The following is a 26,277-nucleotide window of genomic DNA, read 5'->3' on the forward strand; positions in this document are numbered from 1 at the left end:
GAGGATAAAGGAAAGCAATACAGAAATCTGTGATGTTTATCTGTTTGCTTGTTTACTTTATTTTTTCGCCATCATTCCGCTTTCCAAAAAGGATTTTAGGTGGCCACAAGGTTCATCATATTGGCTTTATCTTTATTATTTTTGCTAGCAAAAAACCCCCCAGCATCTTCTGCTTCATTGCCCTGCCTCTTCAGTCCCCTTATCTTCAGAACAGGTCTTGAAGTTTCATTGGTTTAAGTCAGGGGCCAGCAGACAACAGCCTGGGGGCTAAATCTGTCCTCCTCTGTCTCTGTAAACAAAGTTTTATTGGAACACAGCCACACACACTTGTTTACATATTATTTATGGCTGCTTCTGTGCTACAATGGCAGAACTGGGTTGTTGTGACAGAGACCATATGGCCCACAAAGCCTGAAATATGTACAACCTGGTCCTTTGCAGAAAACGCTTGCCGACCCCTGATTTAGGTCGTTCCTAACCTGGTCTTAACCTCAGCAGGGCACATGCCAAGAGCATGCCCACACCCCCTTCACCCATATGACACGACACTGAAATCCCTCTTGTTCCAGCCACCGCCGCCTCACCCTGCTGCACACCTGTGTGGGTCCTCGAGTCAAGGTCACTGATCATCACTGCTGGGTTCTAGTGCCCTAGGAGTGAGTTTGGCTACCTCTGCCAACAAAGCCTGGGGGCTTTCTGGGCTTTTTCGTCATTCCTCAAGTTATTGTCATCCTAAAAGACCAAATTTCTTAAAAAAAAAAAAAAAAAGAAAGAAAGAAAGCCTCAATTTCTGCTCAGGTTCGTCTCTTTGGTTTTGACTGAATATCTGGATTGTGCTGCAATCCTCCGCTCTGCAATTTCAAGAGCATTAATGACCACATCTGACCCGACGACCCGCCTGCTTCCAAGTCACCAAGTGCTCTCACACGCAGGCTCTCTTTCTGGCTTATCTAACTCTTATAATTGTAGGAGATAGATCTCCAATATTATGGCTCAAGAAACAGGATTATGTAAATAAAGTCCGCCTCCAACACCAGACACAGCGAGTCCATTTCAGACATAGCATTTGAATTCACCTTTTTCTGATTTCTAAGCCACATATCTCTTCATCAGGTAGCAGGGTAGTATTCTGAACTATTCACCGATGTCCCCCTCTCACGTCCATGCCCGCCCCGCTCATTTCTTGGCTCTGCTTGATCTGCTCTCTTCCTCTTGCCCATTTGGTCAGTGAGACCACACACCAATCATCCCCCCTGGACACGGTCATGATAGAAGTGGAAAAATATCTAGGTTGTAGGAATTGAAGGCAAAAAATCAGGCGAGGAAGAACATTCAACAAAGCAGAAAAAAATTTACTCCTCTCTGGCATGGGGACCGGTCGGAGGATGGGGAGACAGAGCGAATCTTGGGGCACTCAGAAGAGCACCAAACTGGGGGCGCCTGTGAAAGAGCAGGCATCCTCCCCTTCTTTTCATAAGCTTATCCTCCAGGAAAATTCCATGGGGAACCCCCAAATAGTCTGGTGGAATGAAAGAGTACAATGACTGTGCCTCTTTTGTAGTCAGAACCCTCGGAGGGTGACAGGATCCTGGAGGAAATGAGCCCTAGAGAGGAGTGCAGGAGGGCCAAGTGCACCCAAGATGGCAGACAAGTGGCTGAGGAAGTACTGACAGCGGCGAACAAGGGATGCCATAGTGGCTCCCTGCCAAGGTGAGTGACTGAAGGCAGGCCAGATGGGCACAAAGGTATCTCAGCAAATTCTAGTAAGATGGAAGATGCGGGTGGAGCGGATCCACTTTGCCTCTCCCAGTGCCTCCTCCTGTTCAAGCAACCCGCCCAATGGAGACGCAGCGCGGTAGAAAATGGGACAAACTGACCGTACACTAGGATAGGGATTGGGGATAATTTGGATTATTATACATAATAGATAAATAATGGTACACTTCTGGGGTGCCAGGCTGGCTCAGTCAGGAGAGCATGTGTCTCCTGATCTCGGGGCTGTGAGTTCAAGCCCCATGTTGGGCATAGAGTATGTGGCCTGAGATTCTTATCCACTCCCTGTGTTGGCTGCATAGATAAGCTCGGGTGCTGAGCTCCTGAGACCTTCTACTAAAATCTCTAGGAAATGGGGCTTCTATTTGGTCCTGGGCATGTTCTGACTGCAGGCTCACTGGGATGTGTTTTTTTGGTTGTTTGTTTGTTTTTGTCTTTTCAGCTACTTCTAGAAAGTGTGTGGAATAACTTATCAATTTGTATTTCTAAAAGGTTAACAGAACATAGTATAGGGCCAATAATCCTCTTCTACCATTTTTTCTTCAGGTAGATAAGATGTTAAGACATTCGGTAGTGTCAGCCATATGAGATCACTGAAAATTTGCCCTAGTTGAAAATGCTTCAATCTTATTGAAGAATCTATTCTTCAATCTTCGACTTCCATTTGCCAGACACGAGTTGCACAGAAGCATGTACAGTAACAGAGGGATCTAGGAGATGTTCATCAACGAAATATAAGGGAAGTTGCAATAATCTGAATGAAACCATTTTTCTCATTAATTTTCATTATAATCTTTGTGAACTATGGACTCAAATCACTTTTTCTGCTTTCTCCTTATTAGAAGGTTTCCCCACACATTCCATTTTCTAGAACCGCTGACCTCTCTCTCCCAGGCTCTGTAATTTGCAAATGTCAGGAAATGCGCACACTGCAAGTGTGAAGCAGGTGAGTCTGCGATGTGTCGTGTCAGCATATTAAGGGGCTGTTCTTTTCTGTTTTCGCTGAAATTGCTTGCCGGTCTTACTCTAATAAGGCCTTATTATATCACACATCATCATGCATATTTTATACGCCTGATGCTCGGTGGATGCTCTCTGCTTTGTTATCTTACTAAGCAGCATCGTGATGCATCTAAGCCCAGCTGAAATTAGACAGGAAGGTGACCCTCCTAATAGATTCCTTTGCAGACACAGTGCCCCTGGAACATGATCTGGTTTGACTTTCCATTATAATTCGGGTGAGGAGAGACTGATAAAAAGATAGAGCGGCTGAGATCTAATGTTTAGATGGGTCCCTTCTAAATGGTTTCTCTTGCTCTGGCCAGTCTCCCACTGACTGCAACAAGCAGGCCCTCCTGAGCCCTTCCTGCTAAAATCAAAGCAAATGCTTGGCAGACCTGGGATAGGAGACAGGTTCTGTGCATATCATTCAAAAATGGCGATGCTAAGACCCACGATCTAGAGGCCAAATCCAGCTCCGTGTTTTGACCCGCCCACCAAGTGAGGACTTGATAACTAGGCTTGGTCCCCTTTGAACCGACAGGTCCTGGTAATTCCTACTGGTTTGTTCCATCTACAATGCATGCCTCCCTACTTGCCCTGAGCAACTGCTTTAACTGCTTTAAGCCCCCTTTTTCCATTCTGTAACGGGGGTACAATAAGCAATACTTGCTCATAGGGCTCTTGTAAGAAATACACGTGGTGGGCAGGTTAAGAGCGGTCGCTAGGGAGCCAGACTGGGTTTCACTCCAGCACTTACTAGCTAGGGGATCTTGGGCACATTCCTTAGCCTTTCTGCACTTCAGGCTCTCCATCTGTAAATTAGGGGTCACCACTGAACCCATGAATCATTGTGAGGACTGGATGAGTTAATATACTACACGTACACGGGACACGGTGCAGTAAGTGCTGTATATCTGCTATGAGGTCTTAGTACCAAGGAATGAAGGAGTTCAGCGTGTAATAAGGACTGGCTATGTGTTAACTCTCATCAGTAGTTGGGACGCGACCAATACCATTTTCTTTTTTTCTCCTGAAAGTCAAAAAAATTACCCTTAACAGTGAGTTGTACGCAAAGCTCTGGCTTCGATTGTGGAAGTGAGTTGGCTCACTTGTTTTGTTGAGATGTATCTGTTCCAGGAGGACACGAGGTCTGCTTTTGAGCGTTCTTGTTACAGTTGTTGGAATGATCTTCCTGGCCTTGGAAAGAGATTTGTACTTCGCTTGGCATGTGTTTATGTATATTAGTTACTTAGGCAAAAGGAATGTCTCTAAAAATTAGTGTTTGTCTTTTGTGAATTAAAGTGATGATGCGTAATTTATCATCTGTTCTTATTCTTATTATAGTTACTTATTGGAAGAAGCCTCGTGCTCCCAGAAAAGCTCTCCAGTCACAGGACATTGGTAGAGAAGGGATGACGTGCCTGACAGATGCGGATCATTTCCTCTAGATGTGGCAGGAGCTATGGCACAGCTCAGTACTTAGATCAGCAGGCATAATCAAACCAGGTAGTGAGAGCAGACACATGGAGGGACAGTCAGCTGCCTCACTGCAGGGGATGGAGAAGGGGAACCAGTTTCCAGTTTGACCCTCCCGCCTTCTCATCGTGGGGTGGGCAGCCCTCAGCTTTCAGTGCCGTGATGGAAAGGGGTAAGACTGAGCTGCTCACACGCCTGGCTCTCCAATGTTGCCTTCTGATAGAGACAAAGGGAAAGGAAGGGAGCCAGCACTTTCAGAGTCTGCTGCCAGAGCCCTAAAACTGGGATTGGCATCTGGGGGGGTCAAGAAACATTCTGACACTACATGCAAAACTGTGTGGGCCTGTGAATTCTTCTGGGTGGAGGCACAGGTCCACGCCATTCATCCAATTCTCAGATGGATCTCGAATCCCAAAAGACAAATGCCTCCAGTAAAACCCAAGCCAGGAGTTTGGCTGCTGCCTTAAAGGGGTGACTGCGGGAGGGCAGGACCAAGTTTTGACATCGTGGTTTAGGACGGCCACACGTGGATATTTCTCTAGCTGCAGGTTGGAAAGTAAGTGTCCGTCAGGAGGGTCTGGGGTTTCTGGGGACAAAGGCAAGATGTATTTGACAACCGTCTCTCCAGCCATGAACCTGCCCTTGCACTCAGGGTCAACAGCTACCCCCTGCCACTTCACTACACTCCTGAACATCCCCACCCATCCTCACCAAACATTCCGACCGAACACTGCCCTACGCTGCAGCCTTGCAACACTCATAAATACAGTGCAATTAGTTGGAAGTCTCCTCCTTAAGTGCAAGAATCATGTCTTTGGTATTTATGCATGGCCCGTACCCTACCAGTTGTCTGCTACCTAGTTAATGCTCAATAATTGTTGGTTGAAGTCAAACGAATTCAATTGGGTTGGCTAGCCTTGAGGGATGGGGCACGGTTCATGATGTCTATGAGCAATTATACTCCATAGTTTTTAAAAAGAAAATTTTGGAAACTGTTTCAAGTTAATTTGTCTAATTATGAAAAGCCAAGGGAAATTATCCACGGATACTTCTAAAGAAGAAAGATATGGTAATTTGCAAAGGGCACGAATTCTGCAAAGATTTTGCTCCTCAGCCACTATAAAGTATGAGAGAGTTAAGAACTTAGAAAACTGTGAAATGAACAGAACTCGTCTAATTTCAGCGCAGCAATTATAGCTTTTTCTGAGGATACATGAAAAAACCCAAATGTGGTTACTATAGTAGTAAATTGGTCTCCAAGAAACTCCTTCATTTTCTCTAGAAAAATAAATAATTTTCTATCATAGAGCAACCAAATAATAAGAAAAATAGCCCACAAAGAAACACAAATGTATCTGGAAAGAAAAAAATGATCTGCGAGCAAATGCCGTGATGGGAGAAAAAAGAACAAAACAAGACTAAACCACTTAGGCGAGTGAATGGATGCCAATTTTTAAAGAGCGAATTTTACAGGGTTATTAAAATGATGAGTGTTTTTCCGAATTTCCTTAGAGGCAAAGAAAATGGGATATTTTATTAAACAGAAAGGGAATTTATCTTGTGTAAGATACAGACATTAAAACACGTATCGGCTGAGAAGCCCAGGGATGATGTTGCGCGAGCCACATTTTTAGGTTAGTACACATATGGCAGACAGATGACTAAGCTGATGGGAAGGCACGGGAGATTTTCTAATACTTGAACTTCTTCATTAGTGAGAAATGCATTATTTCCAAATTCCAGTGTAATGAGTTGGAAGGTATCGGCCACAGTGGGAATGCCATGACCGACTGCATTTCATCTCTGTGAATCGCCCCGTGTTATTGTACGAAGCTTTCTTTGGCTACAAGAAAGCACCTTGTTACTTTCACACAGATAAATGGATCGCACGGAGATTAAAGGGAGCAACCTTACGAATTGTGGGGCATGTTTCTCGTCTCAATGGCATCCAGGGCCAGTGTGTTTTTCTCACTAGCAACATCCCTTTGAGTCTGACAAAATCCCCCCAAGGGTTCGAATGTGGGGTCTTGTCTGTCTTGAGGAGGCCTGACCTGAAGAGGCATCACCGGTCCTGGTGGCGAGGACCGTCGGCTCCCTGAGGGCTGGGCACTGTCTCATCCCTCCCTGTGTCTGGTGCCTTAGCTCTGTGACCCGCATACACAGTGGCCGCCTGATAAAAAGGGGTTTCCTGACAGGTGGACCCCTTAGCTGACATTGACACTTGCAGAGCTGAAGGAGGGGCTGGGGGAACCACGGAAATCAGTAGGTTTCACAGAGTGCTCTTCAGAGCCCACCCACTCACTCAACGCGTCGTCACTGAGCCCCTCCTATGCACCCATCTTTGGAGCAGGTCATGGGGACATGGAAGGGGACGACACAGACAAGGTCTCTTTTCTCGCGGGATGTAGGACCCAGGTCACCCGATTCCACCACACCTAGCTACATTCCAGTGTTAAACCGTGTCCTTGTTACATATCAGTGAGACACCTGTGAAGAGACTCAAGCCACATTCTAAAGCGAGCTGCAAATAAGTGGGACCCCCAGAACTTTCTAGGAAGAGGCACAATGTGATCTGCTACTGCCAGCCAACACGTCCTCCTCCCCTTTCCTCCTCCAGTCCACAGAAGGAGTCGAAAGAGGGAACTTTGGCGTTGTCAGAAGGGCCAAGATCCGGGGAGAGGTGACTTCCTGTCCTCTGTGACAGGGTCAAGCAGACAACCTGAAGGGTGGCTGGTCTTGCTGGTGCCAGGTCCCCATGCACGGCACTGTGCAGTCGGGTGGCTCCTCAGGATGCCCTCTTTCCCTGCCACCAGAGAATTCATGGACGAGCGTCACGGGAGAGCCAGCTTGCAGGGACCGAGGACCCCAAGGGAATCGACAGCCAGTGCCAGTCAGAGGAGCGGCCACCGATGACCAAGAGGGGGCGCTAAGTGCAGGCAGTTTGGCAAGAAGAACCCGGCTCCTATTGCCCTCCGACCTCTGACCCCGGGGGGTTGGCCTCGACAAACGAATGGGAGTTTTATGCACCCTAAGTATTTCATGATGTTTAAAAAGCATACATGCTTTCCACGTCAAACACCACAACCTCTTTATCAAGTATGCGGACCTGCTGCAGTAATCACCAACGAAATGCCAGTTACTTCAATATCTCCTCCAAGAGGGCTGACAAACTTTTCCTCTCAAGGGCCAGATGGGTGTGGGTCACAAGTACTCAGCTCTGCTACTGCGGGGAGAAAACCCTCCGAGACAACACATAAATGGCTGCGTGTGACTGTCGGCACGTTATTTATGGACTCTGGAACTTGAATTTCACATGGACTGCATGTGTCACAAAATATTCTTCTTTTATTTTTTCCCAGCCAGTTAAAAATGGTACAAACCATTCTTAGCTCATGGGCTGTGCCGAAACAGGTGGCAGGCTGGATGTGGACTGTGAGCTGTCGTTCATTTAGTCAACACATCTTCGCCGCGCCCTGTTACATAGAAAGTTCTATAGAGACTTTGTTTATGGTGAGGTCATTTTCTTCCAAATGCATTAACACAGAAGGAAAACATATTTTTGGAAAACCTCTCTCAAGATGCCCCGGTAGGATTGCTGGGAAATGATCACACTTTCAGACAGTGCTTGCTGTGCCTCTGTCCTGCAGCAAGTCAGAGCCAGCACACTGAAACACGGGTATCTTCGTTCTTTTACCATCCTCCGGGCGCACAGATCAACAGAACTGATTGCAGAGGGGTGTGCCCAGGGGAGAACAAAAGAAGCCTGTGGCCTGCCGTCAGGCTCAGAGCCCGCCTGGACGACCACAAGCATCTCAAGAGAGACGTGGCTCCCAACGGTAACACCGCAGCTTCCTCCCTGGGGCTTGACAATACAGAGTCACCCCTGCTTCTTGCGTTCCTGGCTCCCAGGAAAATGGGAGGTGTCTCCAGGTCTCGCTCCTGATGCAGGGTTGAGTCTGACATGAACCTCAATGCCCGCTCACGAGGAGGAACCCTTGGGAGATGTGGACACCCATGGGGACTTGGCCAGCCAGCTGCAAAGGTTCCATGCCATTGGGTCTACACTGAAGAGTAGGGCGGCCAGCCCTTCTGGAACTGACGGGTTTCCCCGGATGTGGGCCTTGCCGGGCTCAAACTGGAAATGTTGCTCACCCTACGAGTAAGCCTCCTCTATTTCTATTCCTCAGTCTTTTCACCCCGCTCCCAGTCCTTCCAAGGAAGCAGGACCCTCCAGTGCTTCTTCGTGAAGCAGAAGCTGAAAAAGCTTGGGAAAAAACTTTCTCTGGAAAACCGCTAAAACACCCCACTTAATGCCTTTTCAAAGTGCAGATGTACTTTTTGTAATGAAAGAGCATAAATGTTAGAAGATCCACTTCTCAGTTTAAAATGTTCTGATAGCTTTAGCTTCTGCTTCAATCTTGCTTGAAAAAAAAATCGGTTTATAAAAGACAAGTGTCACACACCCATTATCCCTTAACATCCCCAGGGCACAAGAGGGTCCGCTCATACAAAAGACATAGCTTCATCTCTAACTTCTAATGACCCCTTTTCGCCCTAAGTACACTGTGGGAGAGGAACTCCAGTGGACTTCAAGAATCTCTTGACCGATATTTTAACATCGCATAAAATAGATTTTCTGGCGCTCCACTAAGTATATCACATAACAAATTATTTACATCTACGATCAAGCTAAGCCAATACACCAAAAGCACATTTTTAAACTGTCATAGCTTTGACCTAATTATCCTTTTGCTTCGGTTGATGCTTTCACAATTCAGTAACGAATCACTCGGTCAAGTATGAAAACTCAGTGAAATCTATGCTTGCGTATCCATGGGATTATATAAAATTACTCATCGCTTATACGGAATCTGGGTATTGCATTTTGATCTCCTCGATTAGGCAATATCAATGTGTCGGTAATTCTGGAAGGGGAAAAAAAATGCAACCTTTGGATATAGCAATGGAAGTAGGAGCCAAAGAGCGTTTCAGCGGAAGCATATGCACCTTGGCTATTAACACAGAATGGGCGCTTGGGTGTTTCGTGCTTAGGGGGCATACGTTTTTATGTTAGAGGTCAGTGTCGCCAGCACCATCAAGGTGAACGCGTGGGCTCGTGTTACTGCCCTACACTGGCTCACAGGCAGCCCTTCCTCCACGGGACGAGGTCTCAGAGCTGCGTGTCAGCTCTCGCAGAACAGGGCCCAGAGGAGTGAGTCACGCACCTGACCAGGTCGATGACCCGCTCCCTCGGCGCAGCGCTGACTGGCTCATCGTTAATCATTACAATCTGATCTCCCGGGATCAGCTTGCCTTCGGAGGGGCCACCTGGAGACAAAGGAGAGCGAAGCGTAGGTGAGAAGACCATTGCCAATCCACCCGTGTCCTCCTCGCCCCCTCACCGTTCACTGAAGCACCTGGCGCTGTCCACCGAAACAAAACCCAACCGTGGTTGCACATTAGAAAGATCCGAGGAGGGGTGCCTGGCCGGCTTGGCTGGTAGAGCACGTGAATCTTGATCTCGGGGTCATGAGTTCAAGCCCCATGTTGGGAGCAGAACTGGGGAGCTCTGGGTAAACTCCAGAGGCCCAGGCTACACCCCAGCCAATTAAATCAGAATCTTCGGAGGTGGGAATCAGGCATTGGCATTTCTCTAGAACTTCCCAGGCAGGCTTGAGACACAGCAGCCTAGGAGAGCCTCACACTCTAACGGACACACGCAACCCTGGGGACCTTGTTACCCTGCAGACCGATTCAGTAGATTCGGAGGAGCGACGGGTGAGGTAACGCACTTCTCACCAGCTCCCAAGGGCTCTGGATGCTGCTGGTCAACTGAATATACTTTGAGTATGGAAGGCCCCCAAAGAAGGTATTGCCCCAAGGGATAGCCAACCAGCTGTGCAGACGGCCTGCAGCTGCCATCACCTGGGCACATCTGGATTTGAACAAAGGTGCATTTATTTAGTCAGCACAACCGGTGAGGCCGCATACCGTGGGGAACCGAGAGGCAGCAAGCACATCAGAGGAAGGACAGACAGGATGGGGCCTGTGTCAGGTGTTTCCGGGCAGGGTTCAAGAAGCGGGGGCGTCTTAATCATTCTTGTCTAAAAGGTGGGGGCAAGGAAGCAGAGCTAAAGTGGGCATCATTCAGGAAGCAGCAGACAGTCGTATCAGCTGGGGGATGAGGCTGTTTGGTCATTTCTGTGGCTGGGACCGTGACGGAGACTGAACCTGGGTGCGTGTGCCCGTGCTCACACGAGATGACAGGAGACTCTGGTTTTTGTTCTGAGCTACCGTAGTCTTTTCCATTGGTGTGTGCAAGAAGGGAGGGAACTAGTATTTGTTGAGCATTTATTATGTACCAGGCAAGGGGCTAGCTGCCTTGCCTAGAATCCCACTGACACTTAAAATCCTTTCCATATAATGAGACGCCCCAGACTCACACAGGTTAAAGAACTGGATTAAAGGGTAGAACCGGGTCACAGCTTACGTCTGTGGACTCTGCCAAGTTCAGGGTGACCAGCATCTCTTTTGAACTTGCTTTGATAATTTAAAAACTGGTCACTGCCCAGTCTCCTGACACATAAACTTAAAGCTACAACTGCATAAAGCATACATCGGTATTAAATAAAACCTATAAATAAATATTTCAACTATCTCCATGTCTGATGTAATTACCTCCCAAATATTGATAGGGTACTATAATTTTCATTTTACTTCCAGGTCTGTCACTGGGTAATAGGTGCAGCTGAAACATGATCTTTCAAATATTATTGCGATTACTTTATTTAGTAATTGAAATGAATACTTCACAGCCAGAGACGGGATCTCGAAGTAATTCAGATGCTTCCCACCCACCCAGACACTTGGCATATGCGTCACCGAAGCTGGAGCATAAACGAATCTTCTTTCTGGGTAGTAAAAAAGTAGGGAAAACCTTAATATTTCCTCCTATCAGTGATAAAAAAATATTCATCTCAAAACGTGGGAACTGAGATTGAGTGTTTGCACACATAAGAAATTCTGAAAATCACTTGCGAGAGTTTATATAACCATTGGATTATCTGCAAACATTCACTCAAATTCAGTCCAACAAATGGTTAGAAATCAGATGCTGATCAAATACTGAAAAATGTTCACACGAATTGGCTGATGGATGTTAACTACTTTCCTGGGAAAACCACTTGCGGATTTAATAGGCCATGCTTTTACATCTGACCCGTGCTTTCTGACCAAATGGAAATATTCTTGTTTAATCAAGCAACTTATATAAAGAATTTCAGAGGGGGGTGCGCCTGGGTGGCTCAGTCGTTAAGCGTCTGCCTTCGGCTCAGGGCGTGATCCTGGAGTCCTGGGATCGAGTCCCACATCGGGCTCCTCCGCTGGGAGCCTGCTTCTTCCTCTCCCACTCCCCCTGCTTGTGTTCCCTCTCTCGCTGGCTGTCTCTCTCTCTCTGCAAATAAATAAATAAAATCTTTAAAAAAAAAACAAGGAATTTCAGAGGGAAGCAAGACATAGTTCCTTCCAAAATACGAAGCCGAGGCACACTTCTGAGAATTTTCTCGTGCCCTGTACACTGAAGGCTGGGATGTCTAGTGTAGAAAATCTGGTCGGGCCACAGAAATCATTTGAGACCTCAGCAGAGTCATTTTTATGAAAGACACAGTTGACTGGACCAGTAGTTTCACACCTAAACATGACTGGAAACGGTACTCTTTAACCTGTTCTCACTTTTGTCCCCTGTTCTCAAAATTGTCGAAGATTAGGTGTTGGTGTCTGGCTGAGGAGAGTCGAGGGCAAAGAAGGGAAGAGGTTGAAGGAACGATGGGGCAATAAGAGAAAATCTAAAACAACACTCAGATCTCCCATCAGCTCTGGGGAGGACCCCTCTTTACGAGAATCTCCGAACCAGAGATGTTATAGCGACCCTCTATCAGAAAGCGGCGTGCTCAGCGTCACCCCACCCAGGAAAAGCTGTGTGCACACACACCTATCATACATTCCGTAGCTCATACACGTGATTCACGTGCAGCTGCACGCACAGACTTGTCTCCTCTACACGTTAATAAGGGTTCGCTCTGGGTAGTCGCAGCTCAGGGTGATTCTGTTTAACTTTCTCCTCTATACGATCTATGTTGCATGTTGTTTACAATGCATATGTGTTATTTTGTGATCATAGCGGGCGACAAATCTCTTTCATTTTAGGAGTACGATTCTCAGTCGCGTCAAGCTCAACAGTCCCACACAGACAACTGAGGTAGGACCTATGGCTAATGAAATAAAAAGCTTGGCAAACAGGAAGTTGTGTGGTGAGTCAGTGGTGGGAGAGAAAAGGAAACCGCTTCTTCCCTGTACAAGTCTGTAAGGCTGCTGAGTTCACGGTGCTCACCCTGGGCCATGTGATGGCAAAATAACGAAAAATGCAATCAACTTTTGAGGTCTCTACTACTCACTAGATGCCTTTCATTCTCCTTAACTGGCAGACTCAGCAGCCCAAATAGTTTAGAGTTTAGTAATAATAACAATAAATATTTTTGGAATGAGAAGAGGTGCTCTCTCTCTCTCTTTTTTTTGAGTTTTTAAAATTTTAATACAGTTCAATTCAGTGTACCAGCTTCATTTCAGCTCCCTTACCGCCAAACCTGGGGGTAGACTGCGTCACTTTGCTGCCTTCTCTTTGTCTGGGATGACCAAGGTATAAAGGTTTTGGCTGCACTGAACTTGAAACTTCACATTATACTTATTTGTCTTGTTCTTGACAGGTTTGGCATCCTTTTGGCCGGCCAAGATCAAAGTCCCTAATTCCTTCAATTTTGCGAGGCATGGTGACCGGGGCGCGGGGGAGCGCGTGGATGGCCCAGTAAGCGTCAAGATGGGGGAACGGGAAAAAGCTACCTGCACTCTTATGAGGTCTTTCGTTCTCTCCCGAGCCCTTAAAGAGAGACACAAGTATGATCCCCATTATCCAGATGATACGGAAAAGTCCCATCAAACAGAAACGCACAGAAATTAACATGGAAGCTAAACACAGTCAAACGGGGCAGAGGCGAGCTCCAAATCCATCAAACCCAGGGCGTCTGCTGCCAGAGGCTGTGTTCCTTACCACCCGACTGTTCTCCTGAGCTCTGTTCCTGATTTGCCAAATTCTGAAGAGGAACAGTAGGGAGGGTCATTTCCTTTTGTGTGAAAATAAATCCGATACAAGTCCATTAAAGTAAGCTCATAAATACATATCATGAAGAAAGAAATCATTAAAAGAGCCTTGTTTCTGGAAAGGCCAGGACAGCCCACTTCGGGTAATTGTATCTTAGCGCATTATGTTCAACTGTGTTAATGGCTGAACGTCTGTATAGTCGAATAAGAAAGACCGAGGCAGAGGACATTAATGATCTGCTCATACTGTAGGATTTAAGGGCATTTGCCCCATCGCTGATCAGCCAGCCATTGCTGTATGACGAACTGCCCTCAAACTCACTAGGCTGTCTGGCAGTCCCTTCTTCTCAGGCCTGTGGGCCTTTCGGATGAGCACAGACTGGCTGACGAAGGCAGGGCCGGGCCGGGCAGTCCTGCTTCCCACGGCAGAGCAAGCTGTATTTATCTCTAGAAAAGCTAACAGCCACTTGAGGGAAACTCTCTTGTCACTCCCATGACAGAAACCCAATAAAGAAGGTCAACTGTACAAGCACTTTTGAAGACTCCGAGTGTCATCTCTGCTAATACGCCATTGGCCAAAGTCAGTGACCTGGTCCAGCTCAATGGCAATGGGGTAGACAGAACTATATTCTGCGTCCAGTGGGGAGAGAAGAGTGCATCCTCCAAGAACAATCCAACCGCTCCGATGACTAAAATCCTTCTGTGACTTAAATGCCACTTCCCACTTTTGTTCACTAAGGAGTTTCATTGTGAACTTACTGAAATACAGCGCGGCGCCTGCCTCTTTTGATGTGCTTTCATACTTGAAGTAGGTCATTTCCATGGTTACAAATGATAGATCAGTGTTTTCCTAAGTCAAAAGATATGATGCATTTGGCAGCTGAAACCCGGTTTGCAGAGCCCTTTGTGTCCCTCTGGTGTCCAACTCTATCCACATGTTGGAAAAACTCGGGGAGGCTCCACAGCCCGACACGGAGCGGGATGACACTTTCGGGACCGCGCGGCGGTCACTGGGGCAGGGTGCGGCGGGTGATCCCAGGAGACCGGGAGCGCGCCGCGTGCTCACCTGGTGTTACGGAGCGAACGACCACTGGCTTTTCACTCCCTGCCACGAAGCCAAACCCCAGCACGGGGTCCCTCCTCATCTCTACCCTCCGAGGGGCCGGAGGGAGGATCTGGCAGCTCTCCAACCGAGGGTCGTCAAACGGGATGCCCTGTGTCATGTGACTGTGGGAAAAGCACACACAAAGGAAAAGAGGCGTTAGTGTAAGCATTTGGCAATGGCTGGGCAATCGCATTCTCCCTCTTGTTTCCAAACTTTCTATTCCCTGTTTGGGAGAGCGTGGGGAAGAAGTGGGAAGGCACGCAGTCATGCTTTTTGCGAGCCCTCCTTAATTCCTTGAAAACACCAGACTCGTTTCTGCTTTAGGCCTTTGCCCTGGCTGTTCCCCCAAGCTGGAACACTGATCCTGCAGCTATGTGTGTGGTCCCCCTCCTTGCTCTCCAGTCTCTGCTCAGGTGTGACCCTTGGGCCACATACTCGCACACTGCAAGCCTGCTCCCCCACACCCACATCCCCTTTACCCTCTCCTCTACTTTTTTACTCATGGCGCTGAGCACTTGCTAATGAGTATAGAATGCACTTTTTTTTTTTTAAGATTTTATTTATTTATTTGACAGAGAGAGAGACAGCCAGCGAGAGAGGGAACACAAGCAGGGGGAGCGGGAGAGGAAGAAGCAGGCTCCCAGCGGGGCAGGGAGCCCGATGTGGGGCTCGGTCCCAGGACCCCGGGATCACGCCCTGAGCTGAAGGCAGACGCTTAACGACTGAGCCACCCAGCCCCCCCTAGAATACGTTTCTTTTTATTGTTTTGTTCTCCACACTAGAATATAAGCTCCACGAGGACAAGGAATTTTGTTTCATTCACTGATTCATCCCAGCTGCCTGGAACAGTACCTGTCACAGAGCGGATTCACAATCAATAATTGAATGAATAAGTAGAGAAAGAGAGAACTCTTTATAACTGATATGCCGAGAGAGAGCCTCAGAAGATTATGGGTATTCGGTGAGCAGCACCTAGGGCTCTGGCGCCCGCGAAGCTGAAGTGGTGGGAATCATACCGGTGGTGATAGGCTACGCCACTGTCAAACACATTGCCCCTTTCCAATAAAGATGAGAAACGAACTCCTGGCATTTATATTCTGGAGAGATTCTCAACTGATTTAAATGAATCTCTTTGTTCATACCTAACTTCAGAAGTTTCATCAATAATCTGAAATCAAGGGGCGCCTGGGTGACTCAGTGGGTTAAACGTCTACCTTTGGCTCAGGTCATGATCTCCGGGTCCCGAGGTCGAGCCCCGCAATGAGCTCCCTGCTCAGCGGGGAGTCTGCTTCTCCCTCTCCCTCTGCCCTCCCCACAGCTTGTGCTCAATCTCTGTCAAATGGATATATAAAATCTTTTAAAAAAATAATCTAAACTCGAAATATATATGGTGTTGAAAAATTTTCAAAATGCATCCAAAAATATCTCATTCGATGCGCCAAACAAGCTGGGAATGGCGAAGCTGGCCTGGTGTTCTGATCTGCGTGATCTGAGGAAGGAAGCCGAAGTCAAGAGTGGCTTCTTGGCCCTCAGGGCCCATGCCTCGTATGCCAGAGTGTCGGGTCAAAAACCAACTCCCCAGACTCTTACTGAAGGCTTTGTTCACACACAGCAGGCAGGGTAGCCTTTTGTAAGGGGAGAGTTATTAGTTTGAACGCCAGAAAACTCCTTTAAGGAATATAAGGGGCTTTCATTTCAATGACGTGGACTTCATTCAATTTTTTTGCTCTCTAATGTTCAATAAGGAAAAGAAGATCATTTTGAAACACCTTGAAAGACGCTATTCTATATGCCACGTGGACAACACATTGTTCAGATGGAAAAAGAAGAAGACTGAGCAGGATGAATGCTGTGGTCCTTTTGTGTAATTAATAAGAGTAGAGAAGAATGAATGGAAACCCTCCAGGATCTGTCCTCTAGGCATGTACCACCGACTAAGAAAATAAAAGTTTAAAATCCCCTTTAATCAGAAAGGAAGCATCTCCGATTTAGCAGCTTGCAGTCTGGAATGTTCAGAAAAAGAGAACGTTCGTTGAGAGCTAACGTGTTACGTGCTGCACGCTGACACTCATCTGTTACCTGATTTCATCTTCAGAACACCCCACAGCAACGGCAGTTTGACCCCACGACCTCCTTATTGCAAACGCCAAAAGCAGAAGAATAACTGGCTCAAGGTCACACGCTTCTCAGAGGTAAGCCAGGTGCAACTCACACCAGGTCTCCTAAGTGTCACACGCTTGACCAGCTACATGATTTGCACCGACAGTGCAAAATCAAAATGCGGGACCCCTCACCCAAACAGGATTCAGAACTTCAAGAGAGCAGAATGGGAAACCCAGCTCAGGGCCCCGGGTGACTGCCTGGGTCACACACCCAAAAAGCTGGCCCTGGTGGTGTCCCATCCCCCACGTGCCACCACCATGCTAGACGCGTGCAGGCTCAGAGCGGCGGTGTTATGGGGTCAAAGGGGAGGGGCGGTCTTCTGTGAAGTTGCAGGTGTTTGTCTGGACCCAGAGGTGAGACGTGGCTACCAGGGTGGGCCACATGCTCGGGATGAAGGGAGGCGGGTAGACCACCCGTGGGCACAAGGTCGAATGAAGAAGCCCAGCTGTCTAAAGGACAGAACTGAAAGTCCTGATTAAACCAGCAAAACGGATGTAGGGTGAGCCCCGGTGTCCAGGACAGGAGCCACAGGAACAGGTTAGGATGTCAGACCCAGGGACCGCCCACCAGGAAGATCTCTGATGTTCCTAGAAAAGGCCTCCCTGGTAGAAACTTGACCCTCTGATGTTGGTCCCTCACAGGCCTGTAACAGGCAGGGCTGTGTGTGCCTGGTGGAGTAAGGGGCCACCTAGGCGTTCTGTTCTCTTGTCTTCTTTAGAAGAGACCTTCATCTCAAAGCATGCTGTTTTGGTTTTTTAAAAGATTTTATTTACTTATTTGTCAGAGAGAGAGAGAGGGAGAGAGCACAAGCAGGGGGAGTGGCAGGCAGAGGGAGAAGCAGGCTTCCCGCCGAGTAAGGAGCCCGATGCAGGATTCGATTCCAGGATCCCGGGATCATGATCTGAGCTGAAGGCAGATGCTTCACTGACTGAGCCCCCCAGGCGTCCCTCAGAGTGTGCTGTTCTTGAGCTGCCTTTGGAAATGGGAAAAAAGGGAAGGGGATACCCACAGTTTTAGGGGTCTGGCCTTGAGCTATTAATTTGCACCATAATCCACACAGAAGACGGATTCTAAATGAAGAAGGTTGTAGAAATGAAGTGATCTGCTCACGGTCAACTGTGTTGCAGAACAGAGAACTGAACCCTGGTTGGCCGAACTTTCCATTCTGAGTGTAGTAAGGGACTGGGGAAGGATTTTCCCCATGCCACTGCCAGTCTGTGCAAAGCTGCCAGCACTGGTTCCCAAGCTTGGCTGCACAGCAGAATCATCTGGGGAGAATTCAAAAGACCCTAATGCCCAGACTTCACTCCAGACCAATCACATAAGAACATCTGGCGGTGGGAGGCAGGGTCAGTTTTGAAGGGATCCCTACGTGATTCCAAAGTGCAGCGAGGACTGGGGACCATTCCCTGTCCAGGAAAGTGTGGGGTCTAGCTCTCCCCCTAGGGAATAGGAAAAGAGAACACAAATGATGCCGTGCCACTTCCTCCAGCCTCTACTGCAAATGCAAGTTAGGATATTTAAAGCATTTATAACTTGATTATCCTCTTTCCACTGCATGATAAAGTAATAGCCTCCAATTCTTAATTCATCATTCATTCAATAAGTATAATATTATTATTTTATGAATACCTGACATTTATTAAACACTAATTTCATGCTAAGCAATTTTTGAAATTATTTCCATATGTTAGTTCATTTAATTCTCCGAAACAACTCCATAATGCATTCATTTAGTCAACAAATACTTATTGAACGCCCACAGGTTTCTCGCTTCCAGGGATACAATAGGAACCAAAGCTGAATAAAAATAATAAAATGTTCACTTTGGTATTCAGAGACAGAAAATGAACTAAGAAATTGGTAAAATGTATCCCATATCAGGTCTTTGTAAGCATTGAGGAGAAAAATAATGCCAGAAGGGGAGAGAGCCATGGGGTGGGGACACTTCGGGGTTCTATCAGGGGTCAGAGAAATATCTGGGGGAGGAGGAGCCTTTCAGGGAGAGGGACCGCTAAGTGCAAAGGTCCTAAGATGGGCTGTGCCCGGGGAGAGTGTGCCTAAGGGACAGCGGGAAGGCCAGGGGTAGGAGGAGGGGGAGGCGCTGAGGGACTCAGTGCTAAGTAAGGGACGGGGAGAGGGCGGTGACACAGGCTCTTGGAAGGGCTTTGTGTTCTGTTCTGAGTGAAACAGGCAGCCTTTAGAAGGTTCTGAGTGGAAAAGTGATGTGATTGCGAGCTGCCCTTACTGAGAACAGACAGGAGGAGGCTCGGGTGGGCAGGGAGAGCTTTTCAGGGCCCACGGCATCCATCCTGACAAAACACACGGGGGCTTGGACCAGAGTGAGAGTGGCAGCGACAGCAGAACTCGTTGGGTTTTTAACATATTTGGAGGCCACTCTGACAGGGCTGGGACTCCTACTCTGAAACCTTCCTGCACACAGAGGACATTTAAGTGAGGAAGGGCATATTAGCACATTGTCTAATGCAACTATCATGTCCTGATGTCTGCAAATCGCAGGAGCCATTTTCTCGTCGAGGAGCTAACACTTTCTGGCTTACACAAGAAACACACACATGTGTGCCCAGGTACAGGGCAAGCACGAGACCGATAGGGTAGTTTGCCGGGACCTTTGGCAGCCAGACTCTCTAAAGCCGAATCCTGCCTGCCCCCCACCACTTCTAGCAGTGTGACCTGTACAAACTACTTCCTGATTCTGTGCCTCAGTTTCTTCATCTGAGAAATGGGGATACTAACAGTCAGAATCGCGTAAGACAGCTGTGAAGATGAAATGAATGAATACAAGTGAAGCATTTAGCAAAATGTCTGACGCACAGTCAGCACTCAAAAAGCAATGTGTTATTTTCATCTCTTGAGGTCAATGACTACAAAGGAATAGGCTTCAGATATTATGAGCTCATTCACTCTTAAAATATGAAAACAAATGCCATTTCAAATGCCAATAGCCCAACTCCCGGTGAAGCGCTGCACAAATCCTAGCTAAGCTCTGAGACCTTTCGTTTGAAAAATCTTATCAAATGCAAGGACACAATAAACACAAGTATAAACTGATACACACGAGGCAGTCCTATGCCAGAATACAGACAAAGAAGAAAGAATAAAATCCAGGCTCTCGAAGGACCGAATCAGTAAGTTTTCCTTGGCCGTGTTTCTAGAACCCTAAGTGAACATGGAGTCCAGGGCTGAGGTAGGAACCCAGGTCATGGGAAAAATGAGAAGCACCAGTCATGTTCTAAGGGACAGAAGGGATGGAGATGCTGCCACCAGCTGTGTCCACAGAGAATGTGACATCAGTCTACATCCCTTCACTGTTCTTTCCCCACCCAAATAACAACTGGAAACTCACAATCGAATGTGTATTTTGTGTTGGATGTTTGTTCCAGCGTTTTCCTTTTTGTTTATGATGTTTCATTCTTTTTGTTTTGTTTGCACTTGAGGATAACCTTCCAATGGCATTACTATTCTTGTGCAACAGGTGGCATTTTCAGAATAAATTATCTAAAAATAATCACCCTGTCTTTTTTCCAGTAGGAATGGCTCCACACGAAAATGTTCCCCCATGAAACATCATTTCGTGGTTTGTATTAAGGTAAGCACTTTTTGGCTCTCACCTTGCAGTATTTTTTATAAAGATGCTTGAGTCCTTTTACAATGAGCTGAGAAAGCAACATCTTTTTCACCTGCTTAACATGCTTCAGTGAATTCTGATGCTAAGGCTGGAAGAACACAATTGTCAGCCCCAGCCCCCAGCCTTCTGTAACACACACACACACACACACACACACACACACACACGCACACACACGCAGCACGCAGGGCCTGAGAATCAGAAACCTGAAAATCCAGGCTCTGTTAATTGAGATGAAAAACATGTCCACTGAGATTCAATGAACAATCTTCCTGGTTCTGACAGACTCATTTGAAAAGGAATGATGGCCGGGGCGCCTGGGTAGCGCAGTCGTTAAAGCGTCTGCCTTCGGCTCAGGGCGTGATCCCGGCGTTCCGGGATCGAGTCCCACATCAGGCTCCTCTGCTGGGAGCCTGCTTCTTCCTCTCTCACTCGCCTGCTGTGTTCCCTCTCTCTCTGGCTGTCTCTCTGTCACATAAATAAATAAAATCTTTAAAAAAAAAAAAAAAAATGAAAAGGAATGATGGCCATCCTGCTGTCCAACCCCCCATAACAAAAGGAAAGGGCTTTCCTACAGACTTTCTTCCTCCACAGAAGTGAAAGACTGATACACCCAGCGTATCACAAAGAGTTACTTTGACTGGTAGGTAGAATGCTCTAAGAAAACCTGAAGTGATTCCATTTTTATATGTACTTATTAGAGACAGTGACGTCCTTTTATGGAATATGTGCTGAGTGGAAAGATTCTGGTAGGAAAAACTAAATTTAGAAGTTATTATTTTCCTTGTAAAATTTAAAACTGTAGGAAGATCGTGGCAGGTAGGACACCTGGGTAGTTACGACTGGAATGAAAATAAGTATAAATAAACAGACGTGCCTGAGTCCTACTCGAGAAGGTCATTGTCAGCGTGACTTATTCAGGGATGGCCAGCTGTGATTACACGACAGCATTACGCGTCCGCACATTTTATGCTCATCTTGCTAGGACTGGTCTCTGTGATCGACTGAATTATTCTTCATTTGCTCCCCGGGATGTGATTTGCCGCCCCACGCCAGCCACAAGGCTTTTCAGAGCCTCCCACTGTATGCGGTGCGTGTTTCGCCATCCGTGACTCTGCTAACAGCTCACAGTGTAAAGCAGGTCACATGGCTGAGCCCAGATGAGACAAACAAAATACACCTGTGTAGTTGGTCTTCTTTATCACCACGAGAAGACCTTCACAAGGTGGCTGCTGCCCCTTCAGCTTGGACTCCAGAAGGCACGCACGTGGAACACACCAGAGCCGGCAACTCAGGAAGGAGCCAAGTGTAGCGGAGTTCCCCAGCCCCCCAGCCTAGCTCTGCCGGCCAAGTACGGGCTGATAAGGACGCTATGACACTGAATTTGGGAGATGTTTGTTAGGCACCAAAAGCTCACTCATACAATCTTTAAAAAGTGATTCAGTATTAGTTAAAAACTCTGGAATTTCAGAGTTTGCCATGGATTCCACCAGTCCTACTGTCCACACCATTTATGACCGAATGTTACATTTCACAAACACTACAGACACTTCCAAAGGAAACCGCCCCCCGCCCCCCGTCTCATTATCGCAGTTGACATGACAGCCACAGGAACCGCACGGTCTCTTCTTCATGACTTTGTCATATCCCTGATGGCATGTGGGTTGCAGTGGCTCCCAATGCAAGGGTAAAAATCCATCAGCCCTCCTGCGGCCTGTGAGGGGGCCCAATAAGAAAAGCTCTGAACAGAAATTCTAAGCTAGCCAAACCAGAATTTGCCAGAATTCTGGCAAGAAGGAAGGAAAAAGAACGCAGAAGTATGGTGTATTAAAGTTGACAGATTACAACTGAGGGAGGTCCAGAAGTAGATTAGAGCCCAGGATGGGTTTCCAGCAAGTCCAAATTCTAATGATGTGTATGGCAAAGTAACATACTGAAAAAAATGTTTGCTTGCTTCTCATTGAGTTTTCTCCTCTACCGGGTCTAATGAAGAAGACAGGCCGTTGGCAATCCCTAGCCTTAGGGAAGATGCGTTTCCCAGGGTCTAGGGCAAAAACTGACTGCAGACAACCCCCTCTTTTGTTTCCTGGAAGTCTGAGCAACTTTGCTAAGGAGGCAATGGCGAAGGGTCCTGTGGAGTAGCAGAAACTTCGGGAGAGTGGGCATTGGTGGTATGTCTAACCAAACGCCAAGATCCGCAGGTTGGGCCTAAAGAAATGGCAGTCCATGAACTTCAGGGAAGTCCTCCGTCTTGGGCGAGGGTGTCTTAGGAGCAGAGACTGTGCGCTGAAGACCAGAGAGGTCTACTCAAACCTCGACTCGGCACGCATCCGGGGGACGTCTGAGTATTTGACGTGATTACAGTTGAATTGCCAACCGGCAGGATGTAATACGATACTCACACATGGCTTTCTTTATTTTTTTCCACACATGACTTGTACGTACTATGTGAGAGAACAGAAACTGGGGAGTAAACAGAAGCTCTGAGGGGAAGGAGAGAGGGAAGCTGGAAGAGAAGTGACTAAGCCTGGAGAGAAGCCTTCCAGACCAGTGACGTCACACGAGGAGATCTGGGAATGCCTGTTAATACGGATCGAAACTCCCCTGAATCGGGAACCACCTCCTAGCTTCCCGAGAGGCAGGAGGCTCAGGCACTTTCCATTTCTCGAATGTCCAGGAATTCCATCCCTCTTACGATCTCTGGATTTTTACACTCAAATCCTAAATTTTGAAAGCAAATCTGGGCAAGCCTCTGACCTCGGGGATCAAAAAGGCTCAACCATACGCTGCCACCGAAGAGGAGTTAAATTTAATATCGAAGTAAATAACTGTACATGATGTGTTTCCGGCTCACATAACATACTGGGTCGCATGCTTTTTGCCTTCATGAATATTCATAAGGTGGGTTCGGAAGAACTCAGCCTTCACTAATCAATTCCACAGGCCACTGTCACTCAATTCCACAACACGGCAGGAGCACTTAAAGATTTCCAACTGTTTAGTCAAGCTTGGAAGCTTACACGGTACTTGCAAAGCTAACAGAATCCCGAATGCTTAACTGAGAAGACACAAACGGTTTAGAAGAATCTTGGTGGAGAATGTTATGAGGGTTTGAAATAAATGGGACTTCTTAATGGGTAGACTAAGTTTGGAAATCTCGGCTCTTTTCAAGCTAATTTACAGATTTAATGCCATCCGATAAAGATATCTCAACAGTCCGTTTTAAAGAATTCAACAGAGAATTCTAAATTTTATATGAGCGTATAAAAGAACACTTCGAACAAGAAAAACCACTGGTTGTCTAGCCGACAAGAATACCAGGCCCTATTATAAAATGACAATTCTTAGGATGCTCTGACCCTGGCACAAACATAGAAAAGTATAAACTGGGGGAGTCGCAGCTTGACTAGAACACACAAGGGTTCCAGGGTACATTTAGAGATGCCTGCCTTCTGGAAAGAGCTGAATGCAAGCCAGGGGGCCGAAGAAACTGAAGTGCTTTAGCATGTCAATAATATGGTTGGTTTTGAACAAAAGCCCTTCAGTCTTTGTTCTCCACAGGGGTTGCTGACCGCTACCCGGGGACAATGAGCTAGAAGAGCAGTCTCTTCAGAGCAAAGGAGCTATCAGAATAATGAAGGAGAAAGTAACTGAAATTTTAAAAGAAACTCGGGTTTGTGTTGAGAATGTAGGGAAACAGATGTTTAAAAACGATGCTACCACTATGTGCTCGTTTTATTGAAAATTATGCAAATATGTATCTATAAAAACAGCAGCCTTCGAAAACCTGGAAATGAATTTTTCTAACCCTTTAAAAAATCCTCAAGTGAAGCATTTCAGGGGCTTGTGAACTCATTTGTTAAATATAATACCACGTAACATCTTCCATTTGGTTTGTGAGAACAGTTGAGGGACAACAAGGAACATGGAAACTCACTTGCATAGATGACGGTGAAAGAGTAAGCAAGCTGTTGAAACATTCTGTCCCTTTGCCTCTTGATAGGTTTCTGCAGTTCCTTTTTTCTTCCAACGACAATGAGTGAAACCAAGTAAAGAAACAAGCTGAACTTGCAACTGACCCTCAAATTTTTATTCAATGAAGTGGTAAGCTACGATGCTCAAAAATAAATAAGCATCCTCGATCACGTTGCTGGCATTAAAATATCACACAATTTGGAGTGCAGCAGTAACAGTAACGTGTTTACAAGTGATTAAAATACATATACCACCATCATCTCATCTTATTTTAACATTCCAGTTTAACATCTTTTTCGCATACGCTTTATGCTTTCCCTAACATGTTCTTTACAGTGGCGGGGGTGGATATACATATAAATTACAAATAAATTAACGCATATTTGGAATTTATATGTTCAAAGCTTTTTTAATAATAGGAATGGAGGGCACCTGGGTGGCTCAGTCGGTGAAGCGTCTGCCTTCAGCTCAGGTCATGATCTCGGGGTCCTGGGATCGAGCCCCACGTTGCGATCTCTGCCCAGCAGAGAGTCTGCTTCTCCCTCTGCCCCCCCACCACGCTCATGCTTGTGCTATCTCTCTCTCCAAAATAAATAAAATCTATAATAGGAATGGAGTACAAAAGCAAGAAATGTGGAGATTTCTGTTCTGTATAATCTGATTTATGGTATGAGCCCAAAAAGTGTTTTATATACTCAAGCATGATAGACAGAATCACTGATATTACAAAGTTCAGCATAGCTCTTAAAAAGCCCAGATCTCACGTTCCAATCTATTCCAAATCAAGTTTAGAAACCTACAAATGAAGTTAGCATGCTGATGGGAAATGGTGACTTTCATTCTGCTTGTCTAATCCTTGCTAATCCCAGCAAGCAAGATGAAACACAGTGGCCTCAGGTTTGGGTGACAAAAGCACAGACACATTGATGGTTATTACATGTGTTCCTGCTTTGGGCTCCAAAAGATTGAACCCTTTGGGGGTTGGAAACCTAACCACCCCAAATCTTTCTGAATTTCAATTGGTATCTGTCGTTGACAGAGCACAGTGGATTACAGGGCAGGGCAGGGCAGACTTTTCCATCTTGAATGATTACCCTTCTTTTTTTGTACCTACAGGAAAACCCATTTTTGAACAAAAGACTTGATAACAATGAGCGAAGCCTTTCTCAAACTGTTAAAATCATCACTTTAGGTCTGAAAGTTTGTCTTCATCAAATTGGATTCTAGCCATACTTTAGAGTAGTACCTGGGGAAGCAGAGGGTTGAAGATGCAGGAGGTGCCCTCCCCATCCCAAGGGGCTCTTGTATATATCTCTGTGATCTACGTGTATTCCTTGAAATTTTGTATTATACTTTTATATTTGGAAAGTGAAAATAATCCCATGGGTTTGTAAATGCAAACTATGAGTTGTGCGTTATAGAAACCGTGATGTAAGACAACATTGAAAAACATGAATTGATTTTGGGGCACGTGGCTGGCTTAGTCGATAGAGTATGTGACTCTTGATCTCGGGGTTCTGAGCTCGAGCCCCACGTGGGGTGTCGAGTTTATGAAAAATAATTAAATAAGTAGATACAATGTGGGGATATGTTTTTAAATACATGACTTGATTTTTAATTTATTTTTTTTTGAAGATTTTATTTATTTACTTGACAGAGAGCACAAGCAGGGGGAGAGGCTGAGGGAGAAGCAAACTCCCCACTGAGCAGGGAGCCTGACATGGGACTCGATCCCAGGACCCTGGGATCATGACCTGAGCCAAAGGCAGACACTTAACTAACTGAGCCACCCAGGCGTCCCTGAATTGATTTTTTAAAAGGACATACTTTTAGAGAGATGATTAGCCACACTTTATAAATTTCATGATTTTATAATCTTTACACAAAGGATTTGAAAAAGTGATTAAGTGGTAAGGGCTCCTTCGATGACTAAGAACTTTTTTTTCCTTAAAGGTTTTATTTATTTATTTATTTGAGAGAG

At 46.4% G+C, this 26,277-nt stretch overlaps 1 protein-coding gene and 1 pseudogene across 1 annotated transcript in view; both read right to left on the reverse strand.

Annotated features, from left to right (window-relative positions):
• Positions 1-26,277, reverse strand: part of FRMPD4 (FERM and PDZ domain containing 4) — a 551,891-nt gene that overhangs the window by 84,403 nt on the left and 441,211 nt on the right. The window contains exons 3-4 of the mRNA XM_040634527.1: positions 14,471-14,631; positions 9,477-9,579 (exon numbers count right to left, since the gene is read on the reverse strand). Coding sequence (XP_040490461.1) covers positions 9,477-9,579; positions 14,471-14,631 — 264 coding nt within the window. The remainder of the gene's footprint in view (positions 1-9,476; positions 9,580-14,470; positions 14,632-26,277) is intronic.
• LOC121103660 lies at positions 12,868-13,075 on the reverse strand (annotated as a pseudogene).

Source organism: Ursus maritimus (genome assembly GCF_017311325.1).
Source record: "Ursus maritimus isolate PB19 chromosome X unlocalized genomic scaffold, ASM1731132v1 scaffold_X1, whole genome shotgun sequence".
Taxonomy (NCBI): domain Eukaryota; kingdom Metazoa; phylum Chordata; class Mammalia; order Carnivora; family Ursidae; genus Ursus; species Ursus maritimus.